General features: G+C 53.8%; 1 protein-coding gene and 1 pseudogene across 11 annotated transcripts; both read right to left on the bottom strand.

The window, feature by feature from the left end:
- Nucleotides 1-23,683, bottom strand: FBF1 (Fas binding factor 1). Of its 11 annotated transcripts, XM_072939596.1 has the most exons (31): nt 23,413-23,533; nt 22,940-23,072; nt 22,347-22,430; nt 21,745-21,772; nt 20,946-20,987; nt 19,526-19,616; nt 18,883-18,943; nt 18,297-18,347; nt 16,595-16,736; nt 16,035-16,109; nt 15,316-15,435; nt 14,857-14,989; nt 14,580-14,713; nt 13,911-14,007; nt 12,424-12,873; nt 11,277-11,375; nt 10,861-10,949; nt 10,637-10,695; nt 9,687-9,842; nt 9,432-9,532; nt 9,109-9,315; nt 8,331-8,438; nt 8,110-8,249; nt 7,892-8,010; nt 6,276-6,398; nt 6,005-6,190; nt 5,384-5,560; nt 5,155-5,292; nt 4,943-5,060; nt 3,931-4,040; nt 1-3,372 (listed from the first exon to the last, which is right to left on the bottom strand). In XM_072939596.1, the coding sequence occupies exons 3-31, from the start codon at nt 22,347-22,349 to the stop codon at nt 3,289-3,291; spliced, it is 3,441 nt and encodes a 1,146-aa protein (XP_072795697.1). In that variant the 5' UTR covers nt 22,350-22,430; nt 22,940-23,072; nt 23,413-23,533; the 3' UTR covers nt 1-3,288. The 11 variants fall into 11 exon arrangements, with proteins under 11 accessions (XP_072795697.1, XP_072795699.1, XP_072795701.1 ...); XM_072939598.1 differs by lacking the exons at nt 22,940-23,072; nt 23,413-23,533 and adding an exon at nt 23,602-23,683; XM_072939600.1 differs by lacking the exon at nt 22,940-23,072 and having other exon boundaries at nt 12,424-12,870; nt 23,413-23,547.
- LOC116283762 (U6 spliceosomal RNA) lies at nt 7,031-7,129 on the bottom strand (annotated as a pseudogene).
- Nucleotides 23,684-24,970: the final 1,287 nt, after the last annotated feature.

Consider the following 24,970-nt stretch of genomic DNA (forward strand, 5'->3'; position numbering starts at 1 on the left):
TGGGTTTGCAGCAAAGTAGATTTATTGCAGAGCACCAAGCAAGGGCATGGAAGACAAGTCTCAGCTCCACCCCAGCTTGGTCTTTGAGTTAGGGTTTTCTTTTGTTTTTTTAAGGGGAAAAACAAAGAAGCTGGGGTTATCTTGTAACATTTCTTAATTGCAGTTTTGGGAATCGGGATATTTCTGGTTTACATACGACTCTCTGGCCAGGCTCAGGGATATGTTAGCTCATCTTACTCTAGAGAAACAACCTGAGTTTGTGTGTTGAGGATATCTATAATAGCAATTTTAGTACATTAACGATGTTATAAACAACAGCAGTTTTAGTCATCTGACTCTGATTGATTGATTAGTGTTCAGTTAGCACAGGATTGAGGTCAGAGAGGACAAGACAGGGAATAACGTTTTGGTTAGAGAGACTAATTATAAACCCTGTAAGGGAACAGGGTTTTACAGGGACTTGGTCTCACATTTTTCACTTAGTCAGCACTTGTCTCCCCCTGGCACAGGACCTTTGCATATGCTGTCACTTCTGCCTTCCACTCCTTATCTTTCTCCCTGTTGCCTGGCTACCTCTTGGACCTCGTTAAGTGCTTCCTCCAGGAAGCCTTCCCTGATGTCCCAACCAGGGCTGATGACTCACTCAATTGCTCTGGTACTAGCAGAAGCTTTACCCTCACATTCACACTGAAATGGTGTGAAGGGTCTCCATCCAGCAGGAAGTGGCCACATCTTGAATTTGGTTTTCATAAAGAGCAGCCAGACAACCCAACTCACCATCACTGCACACCTACTATACATTAAGGCCAGTAAGACCCAGCCTCTCCTTAAGGAGAAAGGGTTAGTGAAAGGGGATGAGTAAGCCACCTACCACACCTTCACACCAGGGACGGTGATCCAGAGCAGTGACAGGCACTGGGTTTAGTGTCGTCAGGACCAAGTACCCGTGGAATATCTCTACTTGGCTGTTTCATGGGCACTAGTGTCATCCAAGTAGGACACCTCCCAGTTGCCCAAGCCAGAGACCTGGGGGTCCTCCTACATACACCCTCCTTCCTGACCCTGCAGGTCAGGCACTGGGTTCCTGACTGCCATGCTGGGTAGAATGCTGTCCTGTCTCCCCTACACCATGGCAGACAGACTCCTGCCGGCTTCCCTGTCCCCACTCTTGCCCTTCCAGTCTGTCCTCCCCCCTTGGCCACAGCGGCTTTTCTAAAACGCAAATTTGGTTCCACTCTGACTAAAACCCTTCAGTGAATACCTACTGCCCTGAAAATAAAAGTTCAAACTCTTTAACAAGGTGTACAGAGCCGTAACAACTTGCTCCTTAATTTTAAGCTCATTTCCTGTGGGTCTCCCTGCACCCTCCCCTAATCCACAAATCCGTCAGGTGACTGTAAACACCAGCTACTCCCATCCTCAGACCCCTCTAGCTCTTTACATGGGTGGGAATTCATTCAAAGGACTGAATTCCAAGCTTTAATCAGGCTTCTAATGGGACACCGATGTGTCCCTCCTGGGTGTGGGCACCACCCAAGGAGCCTGGGATCCTCCACTGCACAGAAGTGCTGTGTGCGGTGCGCCGTTCTAGGAGGAGGCAGCAGAGTGACGTGGCTGAGCGCCTAGGGCTTTGGAATCTGCCCAAGCAAAACTCAACCCCAGGTTCTGCTATTGGCTGTGCCACCTGGGGCAGATTATTTTGAATCTCAGTCCCTTTATCTGTGACGCCCCTTCATATCCTTCTCCTGCTTGTGGTCCAGCCAGCAGGCAGGTAGGGTGTAGGGCTGCAGGGTCCCAGCCGCGCCCAGTTTTATAGCAAATAACAGCACTACAAACAGTTCTAAGAGATAGGTTCAAACTCGGATGAGTGGTGGCACATTTTAAGAATCCAGCCATTAAGAATGTAGCTATTTAGTGGGGAGGGTATAGTTCCAAGTGGTAGAGTGCATGCTTAGGTGAATGAGGTCTTGGGTTCAATCCCCAGTACCTCTTCCAAATTTAAATAAATAAATAAACCTAATTACCTTCCCCTCATCAAACAAAGAAAAAATAATATAGCTATTTAGTGGGTCCAAGATGAAGGCTGTAACAAAAAAGATCCCTCTGGAAGCTTTTCTGAAAGAGCAGATACACCTGTGCCCACCACACCCGACCTGGCATGGCCCTCCTCACCTTCCTGCGCCCCTGGACGGTTTCCTCTGATGGAAGGTGAGAGAAGCCACTCTAGATTAGTTGTGATTTTGTTAGTTGAGTCCTTGGGTTTGCAGGGGACAACCACCAACTCTCCACCCCTTTCCTGGTGCCCTTCCGGCTGGCCTTGGCCCACTGCCCACACGTGGAGAAGGGCAGAGCCCCCCCAAACTCTGACCCAGGGCAGCAGCCCCTCCCATTCCAGGGTGCTGTCTCCTCCCAGGCAGCGGTCTGGCGCTGCCATCATCTTCATTCCCACCCGGATGTGGTTTTGTGACAAGCGAACAGCACAGAGAGAAGCCTTCTGTCCTTCCCCATACCCCACCATCACCCACAGCCCCCTCTCCTGCCTCTGGGGAGCGTATTCCAAGAAGCCATGAGGCCAGTGTCTGTGTGAGCTAGTCTGTTGCTCCACCAGCCAGGAACGAGGCGGGGACTTTGTGGGAGCTGGCCTGATAACAGGCAGGGCTGGCTGGCTGAGGCCCAAGAGCGCAGCAGACTGGGAGGTAACAGCTGGCCGGGCCCAGAGCCCTCTCTGCCCCTGCATGGCTGCCCACCCCCTTGGCCAGGAGGCTGGAAGGCCCTTTCAAATGGGTGGCCTGACTCTTCTGTCCCCATTAGGGAGAAGACCCCGTGCTCTCTCTGCTGGCCTCTCAGGCAGGAAGGGTGGGAGATTCCTTGTGGAAAGGGGTTCCAGAAGACCCCCTGCCTCAGAAGAGGCCCAGGGGAAAAGATCCCCGAACCACCCACAGACTGAGGAACTGAGGGGCCCACAGAGCCCGTCAGACCCCGGGACCGTAGCTGGGAGCGTGCGGGGCAGGAGAACCAGAGCTGGGGCTGACAGTGTCGTGGGGCTGGGATGCCCTCAGTATCACGTCTCCCCAGAAGCTGCTGCCCCTGGAGTCCGAGAGGCACAGGGCCTTACCCACGGGGTGGAGCGCTCAGGAAGAAGGCGCCTGCACCCCATCCACAGGGAGAGCTGTAATCAGGCCCCGGGCATCGCAAGCTTTCCTGGGGATCCCTCCTCAGGGCTGGCAGCCAGTGGGCGGTGGGAGAGTTCCAGGGTCCGAGGCCTCTGCTGAGGCGGCGGTGGGCCCTTCAGGCTGAATGGGATGCCATGTTGTCGGAGGCTTTCTTCAGGGTCTCCAGGAAGAACTGTTCATTCTCCAAGAAGTCATGGTCCTGAAAGGCAGAGCTACTGAGCAGTCGCCCTCTGGCTGCTTCCTGTACCCGCTTCTGTGGACAGGGGCACTGGGTTGTGGCATTGTGGGTGAGGGGGTCCCTGGGTGCTAGGCGAGCAGCCCTCTCTCTGGGAGCCCCCCTCCCCTCCGCTTATGTCCCAGTTCTGTCTGGCTCTGGGAATCGGGTGGGGCAGGGCAGGAGCACGTGCAGTGTAGGGAGACACCAGCTCTCACTCCTGGTGGGACCACTTGTTAGTACGTGACTCATCCCTCTAAGCCTGTCTGGAAACTGCAGAAAATAACATTACCTGCCTTGGAGTGCTGTGGGAGGGCAAGCGCTTACAAGGTACATAAACTTACAGCACAGAGCCTGGCACATAGGACATGCTCCCTAAGTGACACAGAGGACAGGCCTCAGAGATGCTCTATTCCCCTCCAGGGGGTGGGCTCCCTCCTGCCTCCGCGAGAGCTGCCTGTCACCAGTGTGAACACCAGGAGCCCTGAGTCTCCAGGGGTGGGTGGGCCGGGGCAAGGGCGGCCTATGTGCTGAGAGGCTCACCTGCGCAGCTGTGTGTTTCAGTAGCACCAGCTTGGCGTGGAGGTGTGAGGGGCCCAGGCCAGCCAGAGGCTGGCTGCACCGAGGCGTGGTGGGAGCAGGAGCCACGACAGCTGAAAAGGCCGAGGAGGAAGTCAGGGACCAAAGTGTTAGTGGGAGACCAAGATGGCCACAGCCTGTTCCCCGGGGCCTTCTCATCACTGCAGGCGGGTGCAGCCAGGCCAATCTTGCTGGCACATCCAACTCTAAAAAGCCTTTGAAAATGCTCATGGGATCTCACCTGGTAAGTTCAATTCTAGGGATTTATTCAAAGGACATAATTGGGCAAAGGTGCAGAGATGTATGTACAAAGATTTCCACTGAGGTGCTGTTTATCTTAGTGACAAAAAAAATCCCTCAGTAGGAAACCAGTAAAAATATGGAACAACCTCATAATGGAAAATTATGCTGATTAAGAATTAAGTTAAATCTTTAATTACTGACATGAAAATATGGTCCATCTGTATATTCCTGAATGAAAAAAAAATCAAGTTATGAAACAACATATGACGCAATCCCAATTTTGTTTTAAAAAATATATACAGAACAGTCTAGAATGTTATGCACCAAAATGTTTAAAGTGGTTATCTCTTGAGAGTGGAGTTGAGGGTAATATTTTATTATTTTTGTCTTATTTTTATTTTATTTTATTTTCCCCCAAGAATCCATTGTGTCTTAAGCCCCCAGCATATGCCCAGCACTGTGCCAGGAGGCAAGGAAGGCACATAGCAAGGGCAAGTCAAGTCTAGGAGCTTGAGGGTAATATTTAAAAAAATAGTTTTCCTTCTTCTATTTATGACTTATTTTTCTATAATTAACATGCACCACTTATGTAGGAAAAGAAGTAACTAAGATGACTTTAAAACCCAGCCGGCCCCTAACTTGAGCAGGCCAGGAGCATGGGCTGGATGTTCCAGGCACTGCCTGGTCCAGTGGGCCAGCTGATCCGATGGTCTGTCCTTCCAGAGCCACTTACCACTTAGGCCAGAGGGTGCCAGGCCCTGGGCCCTGGAGAGCAGCGCCACAGGGCCAGAGAGCAGGTCCTGTCGGACATGATCCAGCTGCAGCCGCTGCTGGGCCAGGCTCAGATGCTCCTGTCCCCGTCCCCACAGAGAGAACACGGCTGTGAGAACAGCGGCCAAGGAAGAGGGGCTGCCAGGGTGGGGTGGGGGCGGGGAGGAGCCTTGCCTGATTCATGTGCTGCTCTTGCTGCCGGAGCCGCTCCTGCTGCTGCTGCACCAGCTGCAGCCGGGCCTGCTGCTCTGACTGCACCTGCCGGGCCTCACGCAGTGCCCGCTGCCCCTCCTCGTACTTCTCTGAGGCCACCTGCGGGGAGGCCTCCTGGGTCAGCTGGGCTGGCTGGGGTCAGCGCACTGCCCGCACCCCAGCCACGCCTGGGAGCTGCGCTGCTGGGTACCTGGCTCATGCTCTCCACCTCCTCAGCGCGCAGCCTGATGCGCTGGGCGGCGGCACTGACCCTCTCCTTCTCCAGCCGCAGCTCCTGCCGCTCCCGCTCCAGAGCCTCCCTCTCGGCCACCAGCTGATCCTCCTTGGCCCGGAGCTCACTTGCCCTGATCTTCAGCTCTGCCTGCTCCTGGAGATGGTAAAGCCTTGCTCCCTTCTCCTCCCAAGAGTTGAACTGGGCTTTGCTCAGGGTTCCGAGGACCAGCCCCAGCCTCCTGCCTCATTGCTGTGGCTCTGCTCCACCCTGACCCTGGGAGGAGGTGGGGTCTGATGATGGGCAGAGAGACCGGGGGCCAAGCCTCTGTGTAGCCCCTTTGCCCTGGGCTCAACTTCTCTGAACCCCAGTTGCCTCATTTCTAGAATATCTAAGTCATGGAAACGTGATGAGGATTAAATGAGACAATGTGCACAGAGCACCTAGGATGATAAGAGGAAGCTGACTATGATGCGATGACTATTGTTTTAATCTCTTGTTTTCACTACGCTCTTTGCTAAGCTGATGCTCCTGATGGGAGGAGCAGACAGTGGGGGCAGGGAGAAGGGGCAGGGCTGCCCAGGAGGCTCTGGGCCCTACCTTGGCCAGGCTGATGAGGGTGCCCTCCCGCTGGGTGTCCACCTTCAGCGCCCGCTCTGCCTCTCGCTCTGCCCGCTCCTTACTCAACTTCTGCTGTGCAAAGAACTCGGCCCACTCGGCCGCCAGGCGCCGCCGCTCCTCCCCACACTTGTGCATGACGGACTGCTGCTCCTCCAGCAAGGCACTCTGGGACCAGGGCGCAAGGGCACAGAGTGAGCATCCTTGGGCGTAATGGCAGGGAGGCAGCTGAACACGGTGCGCCTGGATTCACCTTGGCTCTCTCCAGCTCCTCCCGCTCCATGGTGATCTGCTGGACCATGACCTTCCTCTGCTCCTCTAGAGTGCGCTGCGCGGACTCTGCCTTGGCTTGCTCCGCACTCACCCGCCAGCGTTCCTGTGGGCCAAGTCAGAGATGAGAGCTCTTGCCCCTTCCATGCTCTGCCTGCCCCCAGTCAGGCCTGAATGTTCCCTGGGGAGCTGTGCAAACTGCCCCCATCCCGGCTTCCCCCAGAGCATACCACAGACACCTCCTTTCCTGAGTGGTGCAGACCAGGGCCCAGCTGCTGGGATTAACTGTGCGACTAACAGCTCAGGAACCACTGCTGGAGAAGCCTCAGGTGGCTCCGAAGGTCCGAAGAACAGCAATACCTCTGTTCCCTGAATCACCAACTATGGCATTGCCTTCCTGTCTCCTGTTATCCAACAGGTAAAAGCACCAGCCAGGGTGGGCCTGACACCATATGCCAGGGGATGCGGGGCACACACAAGCCTGGCCCAAGGCGGGCGCTTAGTAAAGCACCAAATGAAGGGCTGAATAAATATGGTTCACAATATAAAAAAACATGATTAAAAAAAAAAACAGGATATATGTCTACATATTGATAGGTCTGCAGGATACATGCCATGCCATCAGTGGCACCCTGGCTGAATTCATCAAATATTTATTGGACCAATTCTATCAGGAATTGCTTTTTTGTTCAGCACAAAGTAGAGGTCAGTTGGAGTACAATTGTTTTAGCACACTTATTAAATAGTGAACACTTCACAGATTCGCATGTCACCCTTGCGCAGGGCCATGCTAATCTCTGTATCGTTCCAATTTTAATATACGTGCTGCTGAAGCAAGCATGAACAAGCTTTTGTTTTTAATTGAAATAAGTTGATTTGCAGTATGGTGTTAATTTCAGGTGTACAGCAAAGTGATTTGGTTATATATATATATATTTCTTTAGATTATTTTCCATTATAGGTTATTGCAAGATATTGAATACAGTTCCCTGTGCTCTACAGTGAATGCTTGCTATTTATCTATTTCACATATGGTAGGGTATATCTGTTAATCCCATACTCCTAATTTATCCCCTCCTGCCCCTGCTGTCTCCTTTAGTAACCATAAGTTTGTTTTATTTGTGAGTCTATGGCTGTTTAATAAATAAGTTTATTTGTGCTATTTTGTTAGATTCCACATATAAGTGATACATTTGTCTTTCTTCGTCTGACTTGACTTAGTTGGATAATCTAGGTGAAAGGCATTATTTTTTAAAGAATAAAGCTTGTTCTTATATATGGAAGATATGTAGGGAATTTAAAAATGTTATCTGTTACAGCTCAGAAGACAGGAGTATTTCTCCCAATGTCGTAGGCAGCAGCTGATGTGAAGGATTTGAGTGGGGGGCAGGAGAGAGGGAGGTGCAGCGGGTAGGCAGGGAGGGGCTGGACAGGGCAGACCCAGGGCACCTCTGGACGTGGGGAGGTGGGAGCCCTGGTAGAGGTCAGACGGAGCAGGGGAGACACCCCAGAGGAAGTCCTAGGGCCGAGAAGGTGAGGTCAGAGCGCAGCTGCCCTTGCCTGGGGGAGACAGGCCCTGGGCAGGAGGACGGAGCCCACCTGCTCCAGCAGCCGGCTCTGCTCACTCAGGCGCGCCTCCATCTTCCCGATGACCTCCTGGAGCCGGTTTCGCTCTTCCTCCATGTCCCGCTGCTGCCGGCCCAGCCTTTCCTGCAGCACTGGGGGCGGCCCACGGGGTACTCAGTGCCCGCCCACCTTCCCACGGGGAGTCGGGGGAGGGGGGGAGCGGAGGGAGGGACACGTAGATCCTGCAGTACCTCGGAGCTGCTCGTCCCGCTGCCGGATCCCCAGCTCCCACTCCTGGGTGGTGCTGAGGTGTGAGGCCTCCACGCGGGAGGACAGCTCGTGCAGGCTGCTGGAGAACTTCTCCATCTGCTCAATGATGCCATTCAGGGACCTGGGGAAGGCTCGGGTCACGCGGGCCTGGGGACCCCAGCACCGCCCCTTGGGGTGAAGGGGGCGAGGAGGGCACGCCTACCGCGTGTGGGAGGTGGCACTGGTGACGGCGTCAATCTCCCGGTCCTTTAGCAGTTTCAGCCGCTGCAGCTGCTCCTCATGGTCCTTGCGCATCTCCAGGATGGAGGCCCTGAGGGGACGGTGGGGAGGTGGTGTAGAGAATACCACGGGCAGCTCTGCGTGGCAGGGGCGTGCCTCTGGGTGGTCAGTGTTCCATGGACCTCTCCTCCCTCTCCTCTGGGCACTGCCTCAGTTTCCCTGGCTCCTCTGCCTTATCTGTCTCGGTGCCTCAATGCCCAATCCACACCCTGGGGGAGAGTCCTTGTTGTTCAGCAAAGGACACTTGACATGGAGGAAAGGCCAGGTGTGCCAACAACCCTTAATTGTCTGGCTAACCTGAGTAGGGTGAAAAGGCCCACGCTGCCCCCATATAGAAGGGCAAGCAGATCAACATGCCAGGCACAGCAGTGCAAACCTTTTCCAGGGCCGATCTAGTCACTGGACTTAAGAAGTCTGGCTGGCGAGTGGATTAACCTGTGCTGAGTTAGCACGTGGGTTGCCTGCTGCTGCCAGGCCCTTCCCGAGCACCCAATGACCCCTTGGGCCCTGCGAGTCCGCCCTCCCCACCTCTGTAGGAGTGGTGGGTCCCTACTCAGGAGGGGCGATGCGTCAGTGAGGTCAAGCTTTGGTTCAAAGGCTGCTGAGCCACAGCTTGGTGTCTCATGGCCATCAGCTTCCTCTGGCCACCCTTGAAGCCAGCTCCCCCTGCCCTCCCATCCCTGGGCCTTGCCTGCCCTCACCGCTGCAGTTCCCGGAGCCGCTCCATCTCCTGGTCCTTCTCCTGCGTGGCAGCAGCTAAGCGCCGCTGGTGCTGGGCAGTGAGCTCGGCGCGGGCCTGCTCGGCTTCCTGGCAGCGCGACAGGTACTGGGTGGACAGCTCCTCGTTCTCTCTCCGCAGCCTCTCTTCCCGTTGCTGGTATGATGCTTCTAGCACTTTGACACGGCTTCTGCCAACAGAACACCCAATCATGGGCCTCAGAAGGTGAGGGCAGACACCCGAAGGGCTTCTCCCAGCGCATCTGCCGGGGACGGCTGCGAGCCCAGGCAGGAAGAGCAGGGGTACCTGTGAGCACTCTCGATGAGCTCCAGGTCGGCCTGGTGCCGCTGCTGCAAACTCTCCAGCAGCAGCTTGTGCTGGGCCCGCTCCAGCTCCAGCTTCCGCACCTGGGAGATGCAGGAGGGGCAGCGTGGAGGGAGGGAGGGGAGGTGGGATCTCTCAGACCACCTGGGGAAGCCACCCACCCTCACAGTGACACTGTCCCATGGCAATGCTGGTTCCCTGCCCAAACCCCAAGCCAGCTGCCCCTCTGCCCCTCACCTGGGCCTCCAGCTCTGCCAGCCGGGCCTGATTCTGCAGAAGGTCAGCCTGGAGCTCGGCGGTGCCGCCCTGAAGCTGTGCCTGTGCAGCCAGGAGCTGCATCTGGTATTGTGTGCCTGGCAGCAGGCTCTGGGCCAGGGACTCCGGGAGCAGGGACTGGAGGAGATGGGAAGGGATGTTCTTGCTCAGGAATGGGACGGGGACTCAGCTGAGCTCACCTACCTCTGGCCCTCACTCCTCTGGACCTCTTGGGCCTGTGCCTGATCTGTAGCTGTAGATGGGGACAAGGATGTGACACCAAGAGGCCAAGGATGAGGCCTTGGAATAGTCATAGGGTCACTGCCCTTCCCTCTCAGGTCTGGTTAGGGAAAATGAGTCTCCCTTCCTTCCTCAGAACAACTTCCTTCCCAGCAGGGATCCTAGATTCCTGGATGAACACTGGGGCCCCAGCTATGACAAGAGGTTGTGACACTGGCCCTTTCCGTCAGGCCTGAGTCCAAATGTTGAGAGCTGCCCTGCTTCCTGCAGACCGGCCTCCATCTACCACCTCAGAGGCACGTCTGGGTTCCCAGTGAGCTGCTCCTGTGGGGCTAGGCCTCCCCAGGCCCGGGGGCCTGCCACCCTGGGAGACAGAGGGAGTACAGTGGGAGGATGGCAAGGATGGAGACAGCTTTCTAGATGGAACATCAGGACGCCTGCAGCCCTGCTTTCTGACTGGCACATTTCTGGCTGCCCCCGCCTGGGTGCCACCTCCATTCCCTCCTGGTGCTGGCACATCAGCACCTGACTCCACCTGGGAGTGCAAGGAAGCGCTGGAGAGGAGGCCGGGCTGCTGGCTGAGAGAAGGGCACATTCCTCCTGGCCTTGGTCAGGTTTGGCGGGTGTTGCTTCTGAGCACACAAGAATTGCCCCACGGGCTGAAACCTACCCTTGTTTGTTCCCCTCCCTACCTGGACAGGCACAGAAAGCTCTGGGGGTTCCTGGGAGTTCAGGAAACAAATCGCAGGCTCTGAAAGATCAACGGCACAGAGATGAGTAGGAAGTGCAGAAATGCGGTCTGTGTGTGCGCTCAGGAGTGCCCAGCTTCACTCGCCTTCTGGGGGCCCTGAAGGCAAGCTGTTAGTGCTTCTCCTTTACCCCAAGTTAAACCCGCCAAACAAAGCGGAACACGAACCGGTGCCGGAGTGGTCTCCAGGGGCTGTTCCCCTCTTTGAGTCACCTGCATGGAGGGCCAAGGTGGCCTGGTTCCTAGTTACACGGGACCTGAGGACACAGGGATGGAGGTGGCAAGGTCAACAGCCTCCTGTACAGGACACAGGGAAAAGGGGAGGGTGGCAGGGCAGGAAAGGAAAACACCAGGTTTGAGTCACTGCCTGGAAAGGCCTGGAGGTGATCACTTCACTAAGAGTGGGGTCTCAGTTGGGAAGAGGAGACGGGGACCCAGCTTCAGGTCCCTTACTCAGTGGGCCTGACACCACACAGCACACTGACCATGTCAGAGCCCTGCACAGCCACCACCTGTTGTTGTGGGGAAAAGGGCCCAAGCTGCCCTGCCACGCCCCACCCACCCTCAGCCCCGCGGCGACATACCCTGAGGTGGCAGTCCTGGCAGGCGGCTTTGGTGCTCCCGTTTCTGAGGGCCCTGCGGCAGCCGCTGGCTTGAGCCCTTGCGGGCTGGCAGCAGGCAGGCTGAGAAAGGAAACGTGAGCGTGAAGGTGGCAGGAGGTCCAGGTCTGGCCAGACAAAGCCCACGTGTGCAGCCTTGTGGCCAAGACTCTCCGCGCCTCCCTCAGCCTTTCTCCTGTTCCCACCAGCCCGTCTTGGAAATTCTCCCAAGTCTGAGCCCCTGGTGTTCAGTAACCTGTCCTCGCCCCAGTGCTCACTGGGGCGACCATCTGAAGACAGTCTGAGGAGCGACAGTGGACCTGTCCTGGGCACCAATGCTGGGCCATGCTCTGGTCCCCGCAGCTTCGCTTGGCTTTAGGCTGCAGCTCGGCTCACTCTCCCGCTGTGCCCGGAGCCCGACCAGCTCCTCCCTTCTCCCTCTGTGGCTACCCCTTCCTCTGGGCTCTCGGGGTCAGCAGCGAGGAAGCTTTCCCGTTGGTTTCAGGTTCAGGTCAAAACCGCCCTCCTCATTCACAGCAACCCCAGGGGTGGGTGACGTTTCTGGCCCGTCACACAACTGTCCACCTCACCTCCCCTTTGCTCTGGCTGCACAGCATCCTGAGGTTTCCTCTGGACAGTCCCGGCCTTACCAGGCCCCTGTCCTGCCCCCAATTCTGTGGCCTCCCCCAGGAGTCGCCTCTCAGCCATTGTTTCCTCTAACACCCCGGAAGAGCACAAGTGAATCCCAGCTGATGAGTCACCTGCTTCAGCTCAGGCCAGCAGACCAATCGGACACTGGTATTCTGTCAGCCCGGGGGTGCTGTGGGCAGAGCCCCTGCTCAGAGGCACCGGGATGGCTGTGTATTTGCCATAAGGGTACCTGGGTCTCCTGCCTGATCAGGTCGGCACCTATCCCCACAGCAGTCAGGGCATGAGTGTTGACAGCCCCCAGCTCCCTTATGTTTTCACCCGGGCAAAGGCGGGGAGCCAGATGCTCACCCCAGCCCCCAAGAGAGGGGAAGCACTGGTAGGAGGCGGCACTGTGCCCCACAGTGCACTGTGGGTGCTCCCGATGGAGGCACTAAGATGGCAAGGCCCTCCCTCCACCAGAGACGGCAGCCCGAGCCCCTACCTGCCAGAAGGTGGCTGGCCCACTGCCCCCACGGAGTTCTGGCCCTTAGGGGCCGCAGTGCGCTCCTCTCTGGCCAGACCTTGGGACTTCTTCCGAGACAGGGCATGGCTCAGCCAGTCCTCCTCCTCCTTTTCCTCAGATGGTCCTGGCTGGGAAGCCTGACTGGCTTTGGCAGGGGAACCTGCACCCTCGGTTGGTGGCTTTGCCCCCGAGAAGGAAGGCAGCCTGGCCGGGCCTGAGTGGCAGCCTGGGGCAGAAAGCTGACTCACAGGAGGGGGTCCCCTCTGAGCCTCCCTGGTTGGGGAGGGAGGGAGTAGGTCTGAGATGTCGTCCTTGAGGCCCAGCCAATCGGCGCCTCCCCTCCTGGGCTGGATGGGGCTGGACGCCGCTGGGCTGCTCTGTCTAGAGCCCGGTTCTCCCTTGGGGTCTGTGCCGCCTTCTAAGAACCTACTTCAAGACAGAGAAGAGGGAGTCTAAGGTAGGGCAAGCAGCCTGTCCCAGCCTTTCCCTCTGCTGCTGGGAGTGGGTGACAATGGGGCCCACACTAAGGAGTCGTGATGCCCAGCGGCCCTGCGCAGCCAGAGCCACAGTGGGTGAGTGCTATCTGTAGAACACTGTGAAACAGACATTGTGGATTCTGCCACGTGAACCAGGGACAACTCCATTCGCAGCAAATGGGACCAAAGTACAACCATGGGCCCACATGTCCAGAGAAAAATCTGTTGGATCAGGTGGTTTTAGGTTTTCCATCAACAGTCATTCCACGATCTGGCCATTGCCTCTATGTGCTACTACTGGCCATGTGCAGCAAGTTCCAAGGTTTAAGAATATACTGTGATTGGGGAAAAAAGTTGACGTGTACACAGGGTTATTCAGATAGAAAGAGAGGCTGATGAAGCTACTGCGAAGTAATGTTAACCCTGCTGAGCCTGGGTGAAGGGGGAGCGAGTTCTTTGTACCCTTCTCACAACTCTTCTGCCAATTCGAAATTATTTCAAAATACAAAACTTAAAATACTTACTGGGAGAAAATACCTCAAACTCAGAAAATTCTATCTGTTAACATTCCGTTGCAAACTGGGCCAAGACTGCCGTCAGGAGGTCACGGCAGATCCCAGGGCAGTGTGCCCTGGAGCAGTTTGAGGAGCCGCTGCCCAAGGTTCACAGTCACAGTCTTCTTCCCCCACAGCGGGCAGATGTGCCTCAGGGAGAAGTCTAAGGCTTTCAGGGGCTTCTGGTGGGGTTGGGTTCCCTGTCTCCTTTTCCTTCTGAGGACCCTGGGAGCAGAACCTGGGGCTGGCTCCTGCTGGGGGCCGTCTTGACCACTGGGCCTGGACTGGTGGGCACTGGGCAACCCCCTCCTCCTGTAGCACCCGCAGAGCCTCATGCCCCGCAAACAAGACTGGCAGTGGGATGGGGCGGGGCCGGGTCCACGTTCCCAACAGGCAGCCAGTCTCCGAGGCCAAGCTCTTTGCAGGCCCTGCTTACCTGACCGACTGCCGGCGGGACTGCCGGCCCTCGGGGCCCACGGTGGGCTGATAGGCTCTGAAGGTGAAGTCCTCGTCATCCCAGGTGTCTTCTTTGTCTGTGAATTAAGGCACCTGTGATCTAGAGCAGGGGGCGTCAACCTTTCTTTTGCGGCTGTAGAATTCTTTGTTTAAAAAAGGCTGAACTGGCAGCTTGACAGGTTAAGACGAGTGGACCGGGAGGCTGCTGTGGGGGGAGCGGGGTGAGGGGCTGGGCGTCTGCCAACGCGCGATTCTCACCGAGGAGCTGTTAAAAGTGCACGGGGAGCCCTGCACCAGGCATCCTGCAGGTGAGGCCTGGTGAGCTGCCTGTGTCACAGGAATGATTCTCAACAGACGGCCAGTGGGCCGACGCTCTGAACAAAGAAACACTGGTCCAGGGCAGTGTTTTTCAAACTGAGCTGCTGCCTATTAGCAAGTTGAGAAACTAATGAGTTGTGACCAATATATTTATAAGTCAAACAGTGTATCAATAAAAAACAAGAGTACTGAGCAAGGTAATTATTATTTCCTGATGCTTCTGTCTCAGTTATAAACGGGAAGAATAATGTGTGTCATGATGTAAAGCTTATCTATTATGGATTGTTGTAAAAACCTGCTCTGGGGTTCCCTGCCCCACAGGCGTCCTCACCCTGTGGCCTCTGGTACTTCTTGTCCAGCTTGAACTCCCTGCGCTCCCCGCTGCCCGGGCAGACCAGGAGTTTGGCGGCAGTTCCCCGACCCAGCAGCTCATCCAGCTTGGAGCGAGCGGGGAGGGGTGCTGCCCTGCAGGATGGGACACGGGGCAGGGACCTGTGAGTACAAGGGCTCCTGGGGGGCCCACGCTGTGCCCACCCTCCAGCTTCTCCCTCTCCCTGGGCCTGAAGCAGCAGCCTGGCCAGGGACTCTCTGCTCATAAGGCCCCTTACTCTCCCGTTGGCCTCCTCTCTGCTCTGGGGTGGTCTCCAAACCCCAGGGTGGCTATGATGTCATCCTCATCGTCAAAGAGCAGCTCTTTCTTTCGGACTGGGGTGTCCCCAGGAGTTAGAGGCAGAGAGGGACCTAAGAGACAGAACACAGGGCATAAGGCCTGCAGCCTTCTTGCCCTTAGCTGTGATGTTTAAATTGGTTGAGGGGGGCGCTTCCCTGCAACCCTGACCTTTGCGTGGAACAGCAGGCATCACAGTGTCTGGTCTGCCTGCAGGACCTCACTTCCCCGGCCCCACGCCAGGGCTCACGCATCCCCCATCCCGTTCCTGGAGACTGGTAATCTCTTGGTCCAGGATCTCAGACCTGTAGTCTCTGCCTGGTGGGGTCTTTGGTTCTGCACCAGAAAGTTGGGCGAGTCAGCTGCCTCTGATTCAGGACAGGTAAGCCCACCCCCCTACCTTGATCTCTGACTGGGGCTGCGCTCTTTTCCAAAGCTGTTTTGCTCTCCATCCCTGGTGGCTTCTTGGCGATTCCTTCCTCGTCATCAGAGAGAAGTCCTGCCAACGGGTCTTCCAAGTCTCAAAGCCAGAAGGGAAAAGCAAAGGTAAGATGGCACACTTTGTTCAGGAAAACAAGCACCATGCTGGGTGTGTTCTCACTCAACCAGAGACTTCTAGCTGCTCTGATACATAAACTAGCTGCAAGGGTGTCTTGGGCGGGGGCCTGGGTTAGGGGGGCTCGGACACAGACCAGGCTCGGCCAGGAGACAGGAAGCGGGGAGAGCGGCCCTGAGCCTGCGGGGCCTGCGTTCCAGCGTGACTGGCCCAGGCTCTGCTGTCTGCCCGAGCCTTCTGGAAACATTCCCAAGGCATCAGAAGAGAAGTCAAACTTCCATGCATTCTCGAAGGGAAAGGAAACTCTCCCCACATGTTATAAAATCTTCAGTTTGACACCTGGTGTCAAAGTCCTTGTAAATAAGTGTCCCAAATATCCCAGCCAGGAGAACAAAACTGGTCCCTCCCTGAATTCATGAAGAGCAAAATCGGTGCACCGGCCGTCTGCTCCTCATCTGATTAACACAGTGACTTGGCCTCGGGCAAGCAGGTAAGCATTGCCCAGGCTACTCTACTCTCAGAACCAAAGTGTTCCAGAAGCACGACTGCAGGGCCTGTGGTACCTTCGAAGGAGAACTTCCTGTGATGCCCAAAGCTGGTGGGAGAGGGAGGTAGCTTCTTGGTGGGAATGGTGTCTCCTGCAGGGAGCCAAGAGAGGGCAAGGTCACAGGCCTGTGTCTCTCCTGGCCTATGTTCTGCCACACCATGACTGGGACCACTGGGATGGTGAGCACTTCTACCTGGGGGCGGCCATGGACGCAGCCCCGGGATGATCTACACCTCCCCAGTTGTCAGAGAGGCTTCTGGCAGAGAAATGTGGTCTGCAAGCTACCTCCTGCCCCCTAGTCACAAGTCACTCCAAATGGGGACATAGGCTTGGGAGATGCACAGGCTGCCATAACATTCTCCAATTTAACTCCAATGGCTTCTCCAGAGCCACCATGTTGGACTTAGCGGGACTGGAAGAGCCTTAGGCAGGGAGGAGGCTCAGCCTGCCTCCCTCTCCCACCACAAACATTCAAACACACATCTGTACTCATGGAGCTCCCGTCCTTTCATCTCCATCCCAGGGAGAGAAAACCCACCGGGAATGAGAGCTTCCGTCTAAGCATCTCCCACCTACCTTTCTCATTGGCCGTTAACATACCAGCAGGTTTAAGATTACTAGGCTGCTCTTCTTTCTCAGAACCCTTGGCAGACCTTTTGTCTGAGGCTGGATTAGACTTCTTCAGACCTAAGAAATCGGCATCCATTTCATCCAGATCCTAGAAAAGCAGGAAGGAGGGAGGAATCCCCACTGCTGCTCAGCTGGTAGCTGCTAAATGCGCTCACACTCGGAGCAGCCTCGTGAGGGTGCTGCCCCCAAATTCCACACAGAACGCATGAAGACTAGGGGCGGGGGGCTGACCCCAGCAGCGTTACAGAACAAGGACAGAGGCAGGGCCAAACCACAAAGGCCCCAGACAGTCAGTCTCCAGTAAGCCAAACGGTCTCAGACTGGTACCCCTACCAGCAGTTACTAGCAGCTGCTGCCCTGACGTGGGAATGACAGGGTGGCTGAAGCCTGCTCTCAGCAGCTTCGCACAAAGGCTTAGCAAATGATGAAGACATCTGCAGTAGAAACCAAACAGCAGGATCCTGGGCAGTGAGAGGGACCTGAGGCAAAAGATAACCCTTTGTCCAAAGTCTGGAAAAATTCTGACCTGGATTCTTAAGCCTGCCTGGGTCAGGGGAAGCAAACTGTGACCAGAGGCAGAGGCATGCTACTCTGTGTCAAGGTTCCACGGTGAGGACGTTAAAAACCACCACAACCAAGCCAGGAGAGGAAGGCAGTCGGGGACCCCATGGTCACCATGAGCCCTGAGTCCAGACTGGCTGCATGGTGATTTTAACAAGGAATGAGGACGGCGGCACAGTGGGTGGAGGATTCAGCTCGTGGTTCTGGATGAGAGGCTCAGGGTCACCACTGTCAACAGAGTCAGAGGACTTGAGGGTCATGCCCGGAGGTCCCAGCAGGCTGACCTTGGGCAAGAGCGATTTTGAGCCGAGCCAAGTTTAAGAAGTTGACTCTCGAGTCAAGAAGGAAATAGGTCTCAATTCTTGAGGGCCCTGCAGGGTTGAGAGCTCAGCCTTGGCTCCTGGCAACACAGGCTGACCAGGAGGGCCATGAGGTGGAGGTCAGGCAGGAGGGGGCTGCTGGACGGAGGGGGAGGGAGAGCAAAGGGCAACCTGAGGCCTTGGACCCCAGCCAGGCTGCCCGAGTATGGTGAAATCATGCTCTCATGAGCTGTTCAGAACTTACGTTTTAAAATTCCCTGCAAAGATTAGCTTGGGAGGAGGGCGGGTATGGCTCAGTGGCAGAGTGTCTGCTTAGCATGCCCAGCGTCCGGGGTTCAGTCCCCAGTACCTCCATCAAGAAATAAATAAACCTAATTACCTCCCTCACTAAATAAATAAATAAATGGGAAAAAAAAAGATTAGCTTGGGGCTTGATCTGATGAGAGGATGGCTGTACTGAAGGGGACTTGGCAGGGGGTGTGAGGAGAAACATGGAGAAAGGTTAAGAACAAGATTCAGGGGAGTCTTCCCCCATTCCTCAGCGGGAAGCCGCCGCCCCATTTCACCAGAGGCCTGTAATCTCCATAAACCAGGAAAACTGATATATGCCCAGAGGGACAGGGAGGGCAGCAGCTCATGGATGAAATCACTCTTGCACTAGGAAGGGCTCAGAAACGCAAACTGTAAAGAGGGAGAATGAAGGCGTGGTACATAGTACCATCACCCCACCTTCCCAGGTCCCCACATTGTGCCAGCTGTCTCCTTACCTTCATGGCCTGGAGCAGAGCCTGCGGGTCTGCATCTGAGATGTCTGAAACCTACAGCCACCCTCAGAGAGTAAGGACGAGTGTTAGTCAAGGCCCAACAAAGCTCAGGGCCCTGGCTGCCTTGCTCCCGTTAGGGCAGGAGCAGAGCTGGGCCAGCGGGGCATACGCTGCAGGGTCCCGCCCTTACTTGGGGCTTGGGTGTTGTTTGAAGTCAAACCTAGAAGTGGAGACCTAGAAAGCCTTCCTGTCCTTCCCAATAGGAAGCCCACATCCATCACAGGACTCAAATTAGGCTACTTCCTGTCCACATGACCAGACCAGCTGTGGCATTTACTATGGGAAGGGGCAACACCCAAGCCTCTAGCAGGTGCAAGGAGCCCAACTCCCTAGCTCATCTCACTGGGAGGAAGGAAAAGGATGTCACCTTGGGTCCACTGGGCAGCCCTCAGGTACTGTTCTGTTTAAGAACAAACTGGCCTCGCAGGGACTTCTAAACCTCCTGTGAGCAGCAGCCCCTTGGCCACAACCTCCTTCTCACTGTTTCTGGGGGTAAGAGGGTGAGTAGCAGAGAAGGGGCATGGCTCACCTCAGCATCAGCTCCTGCCAGGCCTGCCCTCGTGCTAAAGCCATTGTCTTCCAGGAGGGACCTGCGAAGGGGCAGAGTCAGCACCCACCCACAAACAGTCCCCAAGGCACTCGGTGATTCTAACAAAGGAGAAGTGGCTTAAAGAGTCCGAGTTGAACCCAGGTAGACTCTACTCACGGAGTACAGGGTTGCTAAAAGGAACCTCACAAACCACACAGTGCAATGATTTTTCACTTTTTTAAAGTAGGAGAGCCCCTTTAAAAACAGCAGATAAGAGAGAAAACCAGAAATGCTTGGAGTAAAAAGAAGGTGGAGGGCGGGGAGCTCACAAAGCTCAGAAGAGCAAACACAGTGTGAAAGGCACCAATCTCCTTTTTCTGAGGGTAGGAAAACTGAGGCTCAGAGAGGTTCAGGAGTTGCCCCGGTCACACAGTAAGCAACCAATGTAGGACTAGAAGCCGGAACCTTTGACTCCAGTTCAGTTGTTTTCTCCTCCAGGCTCCTTCACTGGCCAGGAGTTGAGCGGGGAGCAGGGAGGGGCTGACACTGTAAGATGCCCCGTGTGAGTGGGAAGGTCGGGGAGGGGCAGGGGCATTTGGAATGGAATGGGGCTTGGATGCCTAAGCCAGGCTCCTGCGCTCACTTTGTCCTCGCCCTCGAAGGAGGGAGGGCCTGAGCGACAGCTGAGGTGTCTCTGGCACGTGAAGTTAGTTTAACAGGCTTCTCAGGTGTTGCTGGAAAAAAGAAAACAGAAGATATCAATTGACCACGCAGAGCTGGAGTCAAGATGAAAAGGGCAGCAAGTTCCTCATCACGCTGTCTCCCAGATCTTCCTGCTGAAAGAAGGGCCTTTATGGAGGAAGGAAACTGGCCCCGTAAGCAGGTCCCTTAAAAGCCTGAACGGGGGAAGAAGCAGTATCTTTCCGAGCAGGAAGTCAACCCAACTGGTGCCAAATGAAGATGCTCCCCACAGGCTACCCGACCCCATAGAAATGCAAGAAGAAAAAGGCACCGCCGTGTCCATGGGCTGGTGCTTGTGCGTTCTTCTGGGTCAGGTAGGTGGAACCGGGGCCTTGTCCCTTATGAGTCTGGCATGACCCCGAAGCCCTGCTCTTCAGCGCAGCAGACACAGAAACACAGGACAAGGGACTAATATCCAGATTATATGAGGAACGCTTACAACTCAACAATAAAACGACAAATAACCCACTTTAAAAACTGGGCAAAGACCTTTCTCCAAAGACATAAATGGCCAACGTCATTAGTCATTAGGGAACGTGCATCTAAACCACATTGAGATGCTACCTGATACCCACTAAAATGGCTATAATCAGAGAGACAGAAAGTAACAAGTACTGGCAAGGATGTGGAGAACCTGGAGCCCTCCTCCACTGCTGGTGGGAATGTAAAATGGTACAGTTGCTGTGGCAAATAGTTTGGCAGTTCCTCAAAGAGTTAAACATAGTTACCTACCATACAGTCAAGTAATTCAGCTCCTACATTTATACCCAAAGAGCTGAACACATATGCTCACAAAAAAAACTTGCCAATGAATGTTTCTAATAGCATTATTCCTAACAGCCTACCCACAATGTGGAAACCACTCAAATGGCCATCCACTGATGAATGGCTAAAAACAAGGTGTGTCATACAGTGGAATACTGCCCAGCTGTGGAAAGGAGTAAAGAGGGGAATGCTACAGTGTGGACAAACCTTGAAAATGGCATGGAAAGTGAAAGAAGCCAGATGCAAACGCCTTATTCTGTATGATCCCATTTTCTATAAAATGTCCAGAATAGGCAAATCCATAGAGAAAGAAAAGTTAAATAAGTGGTTGCCTAGGGCTGGGGGAGGGGGGAATGAGGAGTGACTTAATGGTGTGGAGTTTCTCTGTGGGGTGATGAAGATGTTCTGAAATTCGATTACAGTGATGGTTGTACAACTGTGTGAATATACTAAAAGTCTCTGAATTATACACTTTAAAAGAGTGAATTTTAAAGTGTATTATATCTCAATTAAAAAAAAAAAAGCCTAGTTGGGGGATTCTGGGGAGGGGCACTTACTCTCATCCCCCAGGAGGTCACCAAGGACATCATCAATGGAGCCTGGAAAAGAAAAAGGGCCACCATGACTTCAGGAGAAAAGAATGATCTTTTAGGGCCTCATGTCTTGAGACCTCAGAGCCTTCAGAGGCTGGGACTCAGGCTTGGCTCTCTCTTCACTGGCCACGAGATGTTTTCTAACTCCCGGCAACAAGTTACAACGTCTGGTTAAAAGACCCCAGTGTAGAAACTGAAAATAACTTTCTCAAAGGACAGCACAGATTTTCAGGAGAACCTACATTCTAAGTGACACATTGGCCAACAAGCCAGTCTTCTAGACCCTGAACAAAGTCCAGATGCTTCTTTGGGAAAAGTGTCCAGGATTTCTAGGCACACATACAATCTTCTTTTATACCAATAGCTTCCTGGTTCCCTTCCAGCTGAAACCCCCAGAACTGGTTTGGAGACACACCTTCTGATGGGGGGAACATGGAGGAAATTCAGGGGTGAATGGTGAATTAAACTTCTCATATCCAGCTTAAGTGCCTTCACCACTCTTAACCCCAACTGTATACTTCTGGATCCAGAGCCCAACAAGAAGGATTTTTTCCCAAGTCCCATCCCTTGTTTATTTCCGAATTACTCTGAGGGCCAATGAGGCAGCAGCAGGAGTTCCCTAGGAAAACCAGAGCTGCCTTTGGGATTATGGGAAATCAGCACGATTCACACCAAGAACATTCAGACAGACGTGTCTGTTATTTATGGACTGAAGGTGGGGAATTCTTTTTGGCTTAAGGGTGATGTTCCATCTCTCACTCACCTTTCAGTCCCTTCTTGGTTTTTGGTGCCTAAAATGGGAAAAATAAATCACATTAACAAAATCAGACAGTAAATGTGTATTGAAATCGAGAATGCAGAATGAACTGTTTTGCCTTTTGCCAAGTCACCAGAGGAAAAGGAGCACTGATGGCATTTCGAGACAGAAGCCCTTTGTGGTTTTCTTAGAGTTTCTGAGAACAGGCTCATTCAGAGCATGAAAACGGCCCCCACTAACAAGCAGTGGACACCACTGTGGGTGCCATCCGATGGGAAGAAGTCTCTTCTTTTCCCCCAGATTTCCAGACACCACATTCATACCCTTCCAGCCAGCCAGGATGCAATATTTTCCTCTATTCCATGTTCCTGACTTCTCAATACCAGGAACAGACACTTAAAAAAATCCTTTCAAATGGACATTGAGAGACTAAGAAGAAATGCTTGCTTATTGCTTAATAAGAAGCTTGATATAAATGCTACTAACCATCACTCTTCTTTGGGGTCACCCAGCTCCCCAAAGTACTTCATGCAGCTAAAATCTTGGAGGTGGGAGTAGGGGTGAGGGCAGGCTGACATTTCCACACACCTACTCTGCATTCTGCCTACCATCTCAAGGCTCTGGGGGCTGCTTGCAGCTCCTTCACAGCATTGTCCAGCTCATTTGAATTCTGTCCATCAGGCTCATCCTTCCTAATGAAGAAAATTAAAGTGGTTGCTTAAAAGTGATGTAGCTTTAACAGTGCTTGAGTCCAAGACCTGTCACGCCTTCTCTCACTTTACCCATTCAAGAGGTCAAAACCTACTTCTAGCAATTAAAAATTCCTTATGCGGGGCAATTCAGATGAGAAGCAAAGTGCTCTGGGTAACTTTCTGAGGCCTGGACATCACTCAAAAAAAGTGCAGTGGTCCTCATCCCTCACCCTGGAAGAAGATGTAGAAAATGGCGGGTACCTATCTCAGAAAGGAGGTGGGTGCCTGGCACTATGGCCAATAAACCTCCCCAGGCAACACTCATGACTACTCTCCAGGCAGCATTCAGCACAAAGAGCAGATGGGAACGCTGGTTACTCCTTGAAAGCATTTTCACTGATGGTGGAAAAATTCCCCTTCACACACATCCGAATCACTCCATTAGTAGAGAATGGTTTTCCTCAGAATGATCACTCTTCCTCTCCCTCCTCAACGCTGCCAAATCTGACCTTTGGCACAGCTTGAAAGGAAGGAGTCAGAGGAGGGGATCTTTACTTCTCTGGTGTCCTGTCCTGTTATTAGAATGCAGTTTGTGTGGGGTTACTGTACAGGGCCACTCTGAATGGCTGTGTTTCTCCTTCTCTGTAATGACAATGTTCACGAACTTTTAAGTCCAAACACGTTTGGAGTCTAGGAGCGTCTGCCATCTCCTCCCTCCCAGACCGTGGGAATTTCTGAGAGGCTTGCAAAGGACACTGCCACAGGGACCCTCGCGTCATCGCATCTGCTCAGCCAACTTCGTGACAGGCATTTTGAAATCCCGAGCCCGCCCCTTAGCAAGGGCCCTCCCGGAGTCACCCACTCCCTCAGTCCCGAGATTCCGCGTCCCTCCATGCGTCACCCCCTCCCCGCGCCCAGCCTATCTCGATCCCAAGCGCAGCCTGCGATCCTCCCAGCCCCTGAAATCCCCCAGGTTACGCGCCATTCTCTTCGGAGGCGCAGCCGCTGGGCCGTGTCCCAGCCACAGCCGCTGGTCCAGACTCCACTCGAGCCCGGCTCTGTCAACCTCCAGCTACGGAGCCTCGCGAACGCCAATCTCTCAGTCGCCCGGCCTCCGGAAGTAAGGCGAGGCGCGAAGCATCCTGGGGGTTGTAGTCCTAGGCCCGCTCACCTGCCGAGACCAAGGAAACATGGGCCACCAGGATGAACTACATTTTCCAGGGTGCCCCGCCGCGGCCGTTAGTCGGTGTCGGGCCTCTGTTTGAGGCTTGGCGCGTTGCTAGGAGCTCACTGAAAGCCCTTTCGCCAAGAGCGGGCGACCGGGATACAAAGCTGCTGGGCTTTTTCCTCCTCCTCTTTCCCCGGATAACTGCTGGGGCCTAGGCTCCAAGACGGAACATTTAAAGTTCTTCCAGCACTCTTCCGAGGGCTGACTCGTGGAGGGCGTGAGAAACGTGTCAAGAGTGGGAGATTGACGTGGTGAAACCACAAATTATTATGTATTTATCCCACATTCCAAAGCTTAGGGAAATAGTTGTGACCTTCCTGTTAAGAAAATCAAAGTTGCAAAGGTAGAGTGAAACCCAACATCACCATGTAATAAAGACATGTAACATCTTTTTGTGTTAAGATTTTATTAAGGGTTTGTCAATTTTACAAAGGAAAAGGGGGGTTAGTGGTTTGGCTTACCCGCAGGCCAAGCAGGGCTGGCGGGGCACCGCCGGATGATTCAACCATGATTCAGACTTTCGACCCCGCGCACTTCCTGGTACTCCCATCCTCAATGACACATCCAATCAGGGATGGGTAACAATACACACTAAATGTCTTGTCAGGTAGGAACCAACTCAAGCCACAACAGTCATAGAAAAAAAGGGAATTATACACTCCAGAGAATACAGATCATTTCCTTGAATCCACAGCAATTGGAAATTGCTTACCAAGTAGTAGTCAACAGTCTGAAGATCACTATTTGTTACCTGTGAAAACAGTTGACAGTAGTGTGGCAAAACAATGTATTTTGAGTCAGAATTCTTAAAATCATGCCCAATTTTCCATGATCTTCCTGAGATAATCAGTGACTCACTTGAATTTAAGGAAAAATCAAATCAAAAGCCTCTTGGGATCCAGGAATTTGCAAGTCTGCAACAGCTAACATCTGGTAACTCTAAAGATTTCTTAAATGTTTGTTTACTCCCATGGACCACAGGAATATGTACTGAAAGTTTAGTTTGGACATCTGAAAGCAAAACTCCACCAATATTTTAATATTAAAAGACATTTTAGTCACTTACAGGGTGACTTAAGTCTAATCCTCCAGGATTATAGTAGTAAATATTCAATTAGCTGAAATGATCTCTGCATTATTTCATGAAAATGATCAAAACCTTTATCTGATTGTCAGAAGACTCAACAAAAGACTCTTGGTCTCAAGTAAAATAATCAATTTTCTGGCACTGTTCCCCTCTCCAGCTGCAGTAGCAACTGCCGTTTGAAGACAATCTATAATCCCCTCCACATACCTAGTGGGTGTCACAGAC

This window comes from Vicugna pacos, chromosome 16, assembly GCF_048564905.1.
Source record: "Vicugna pacos chromosome 16, VicPac4, whole genome shotgun sequence".
NCBI classification, from domain to species: domain Eukaryota; kingdom Metazoa; phylum Chordata; class Mammalia; order Artiodactyla; family Camelidae; genus Vicugna; species Vicugna pacos.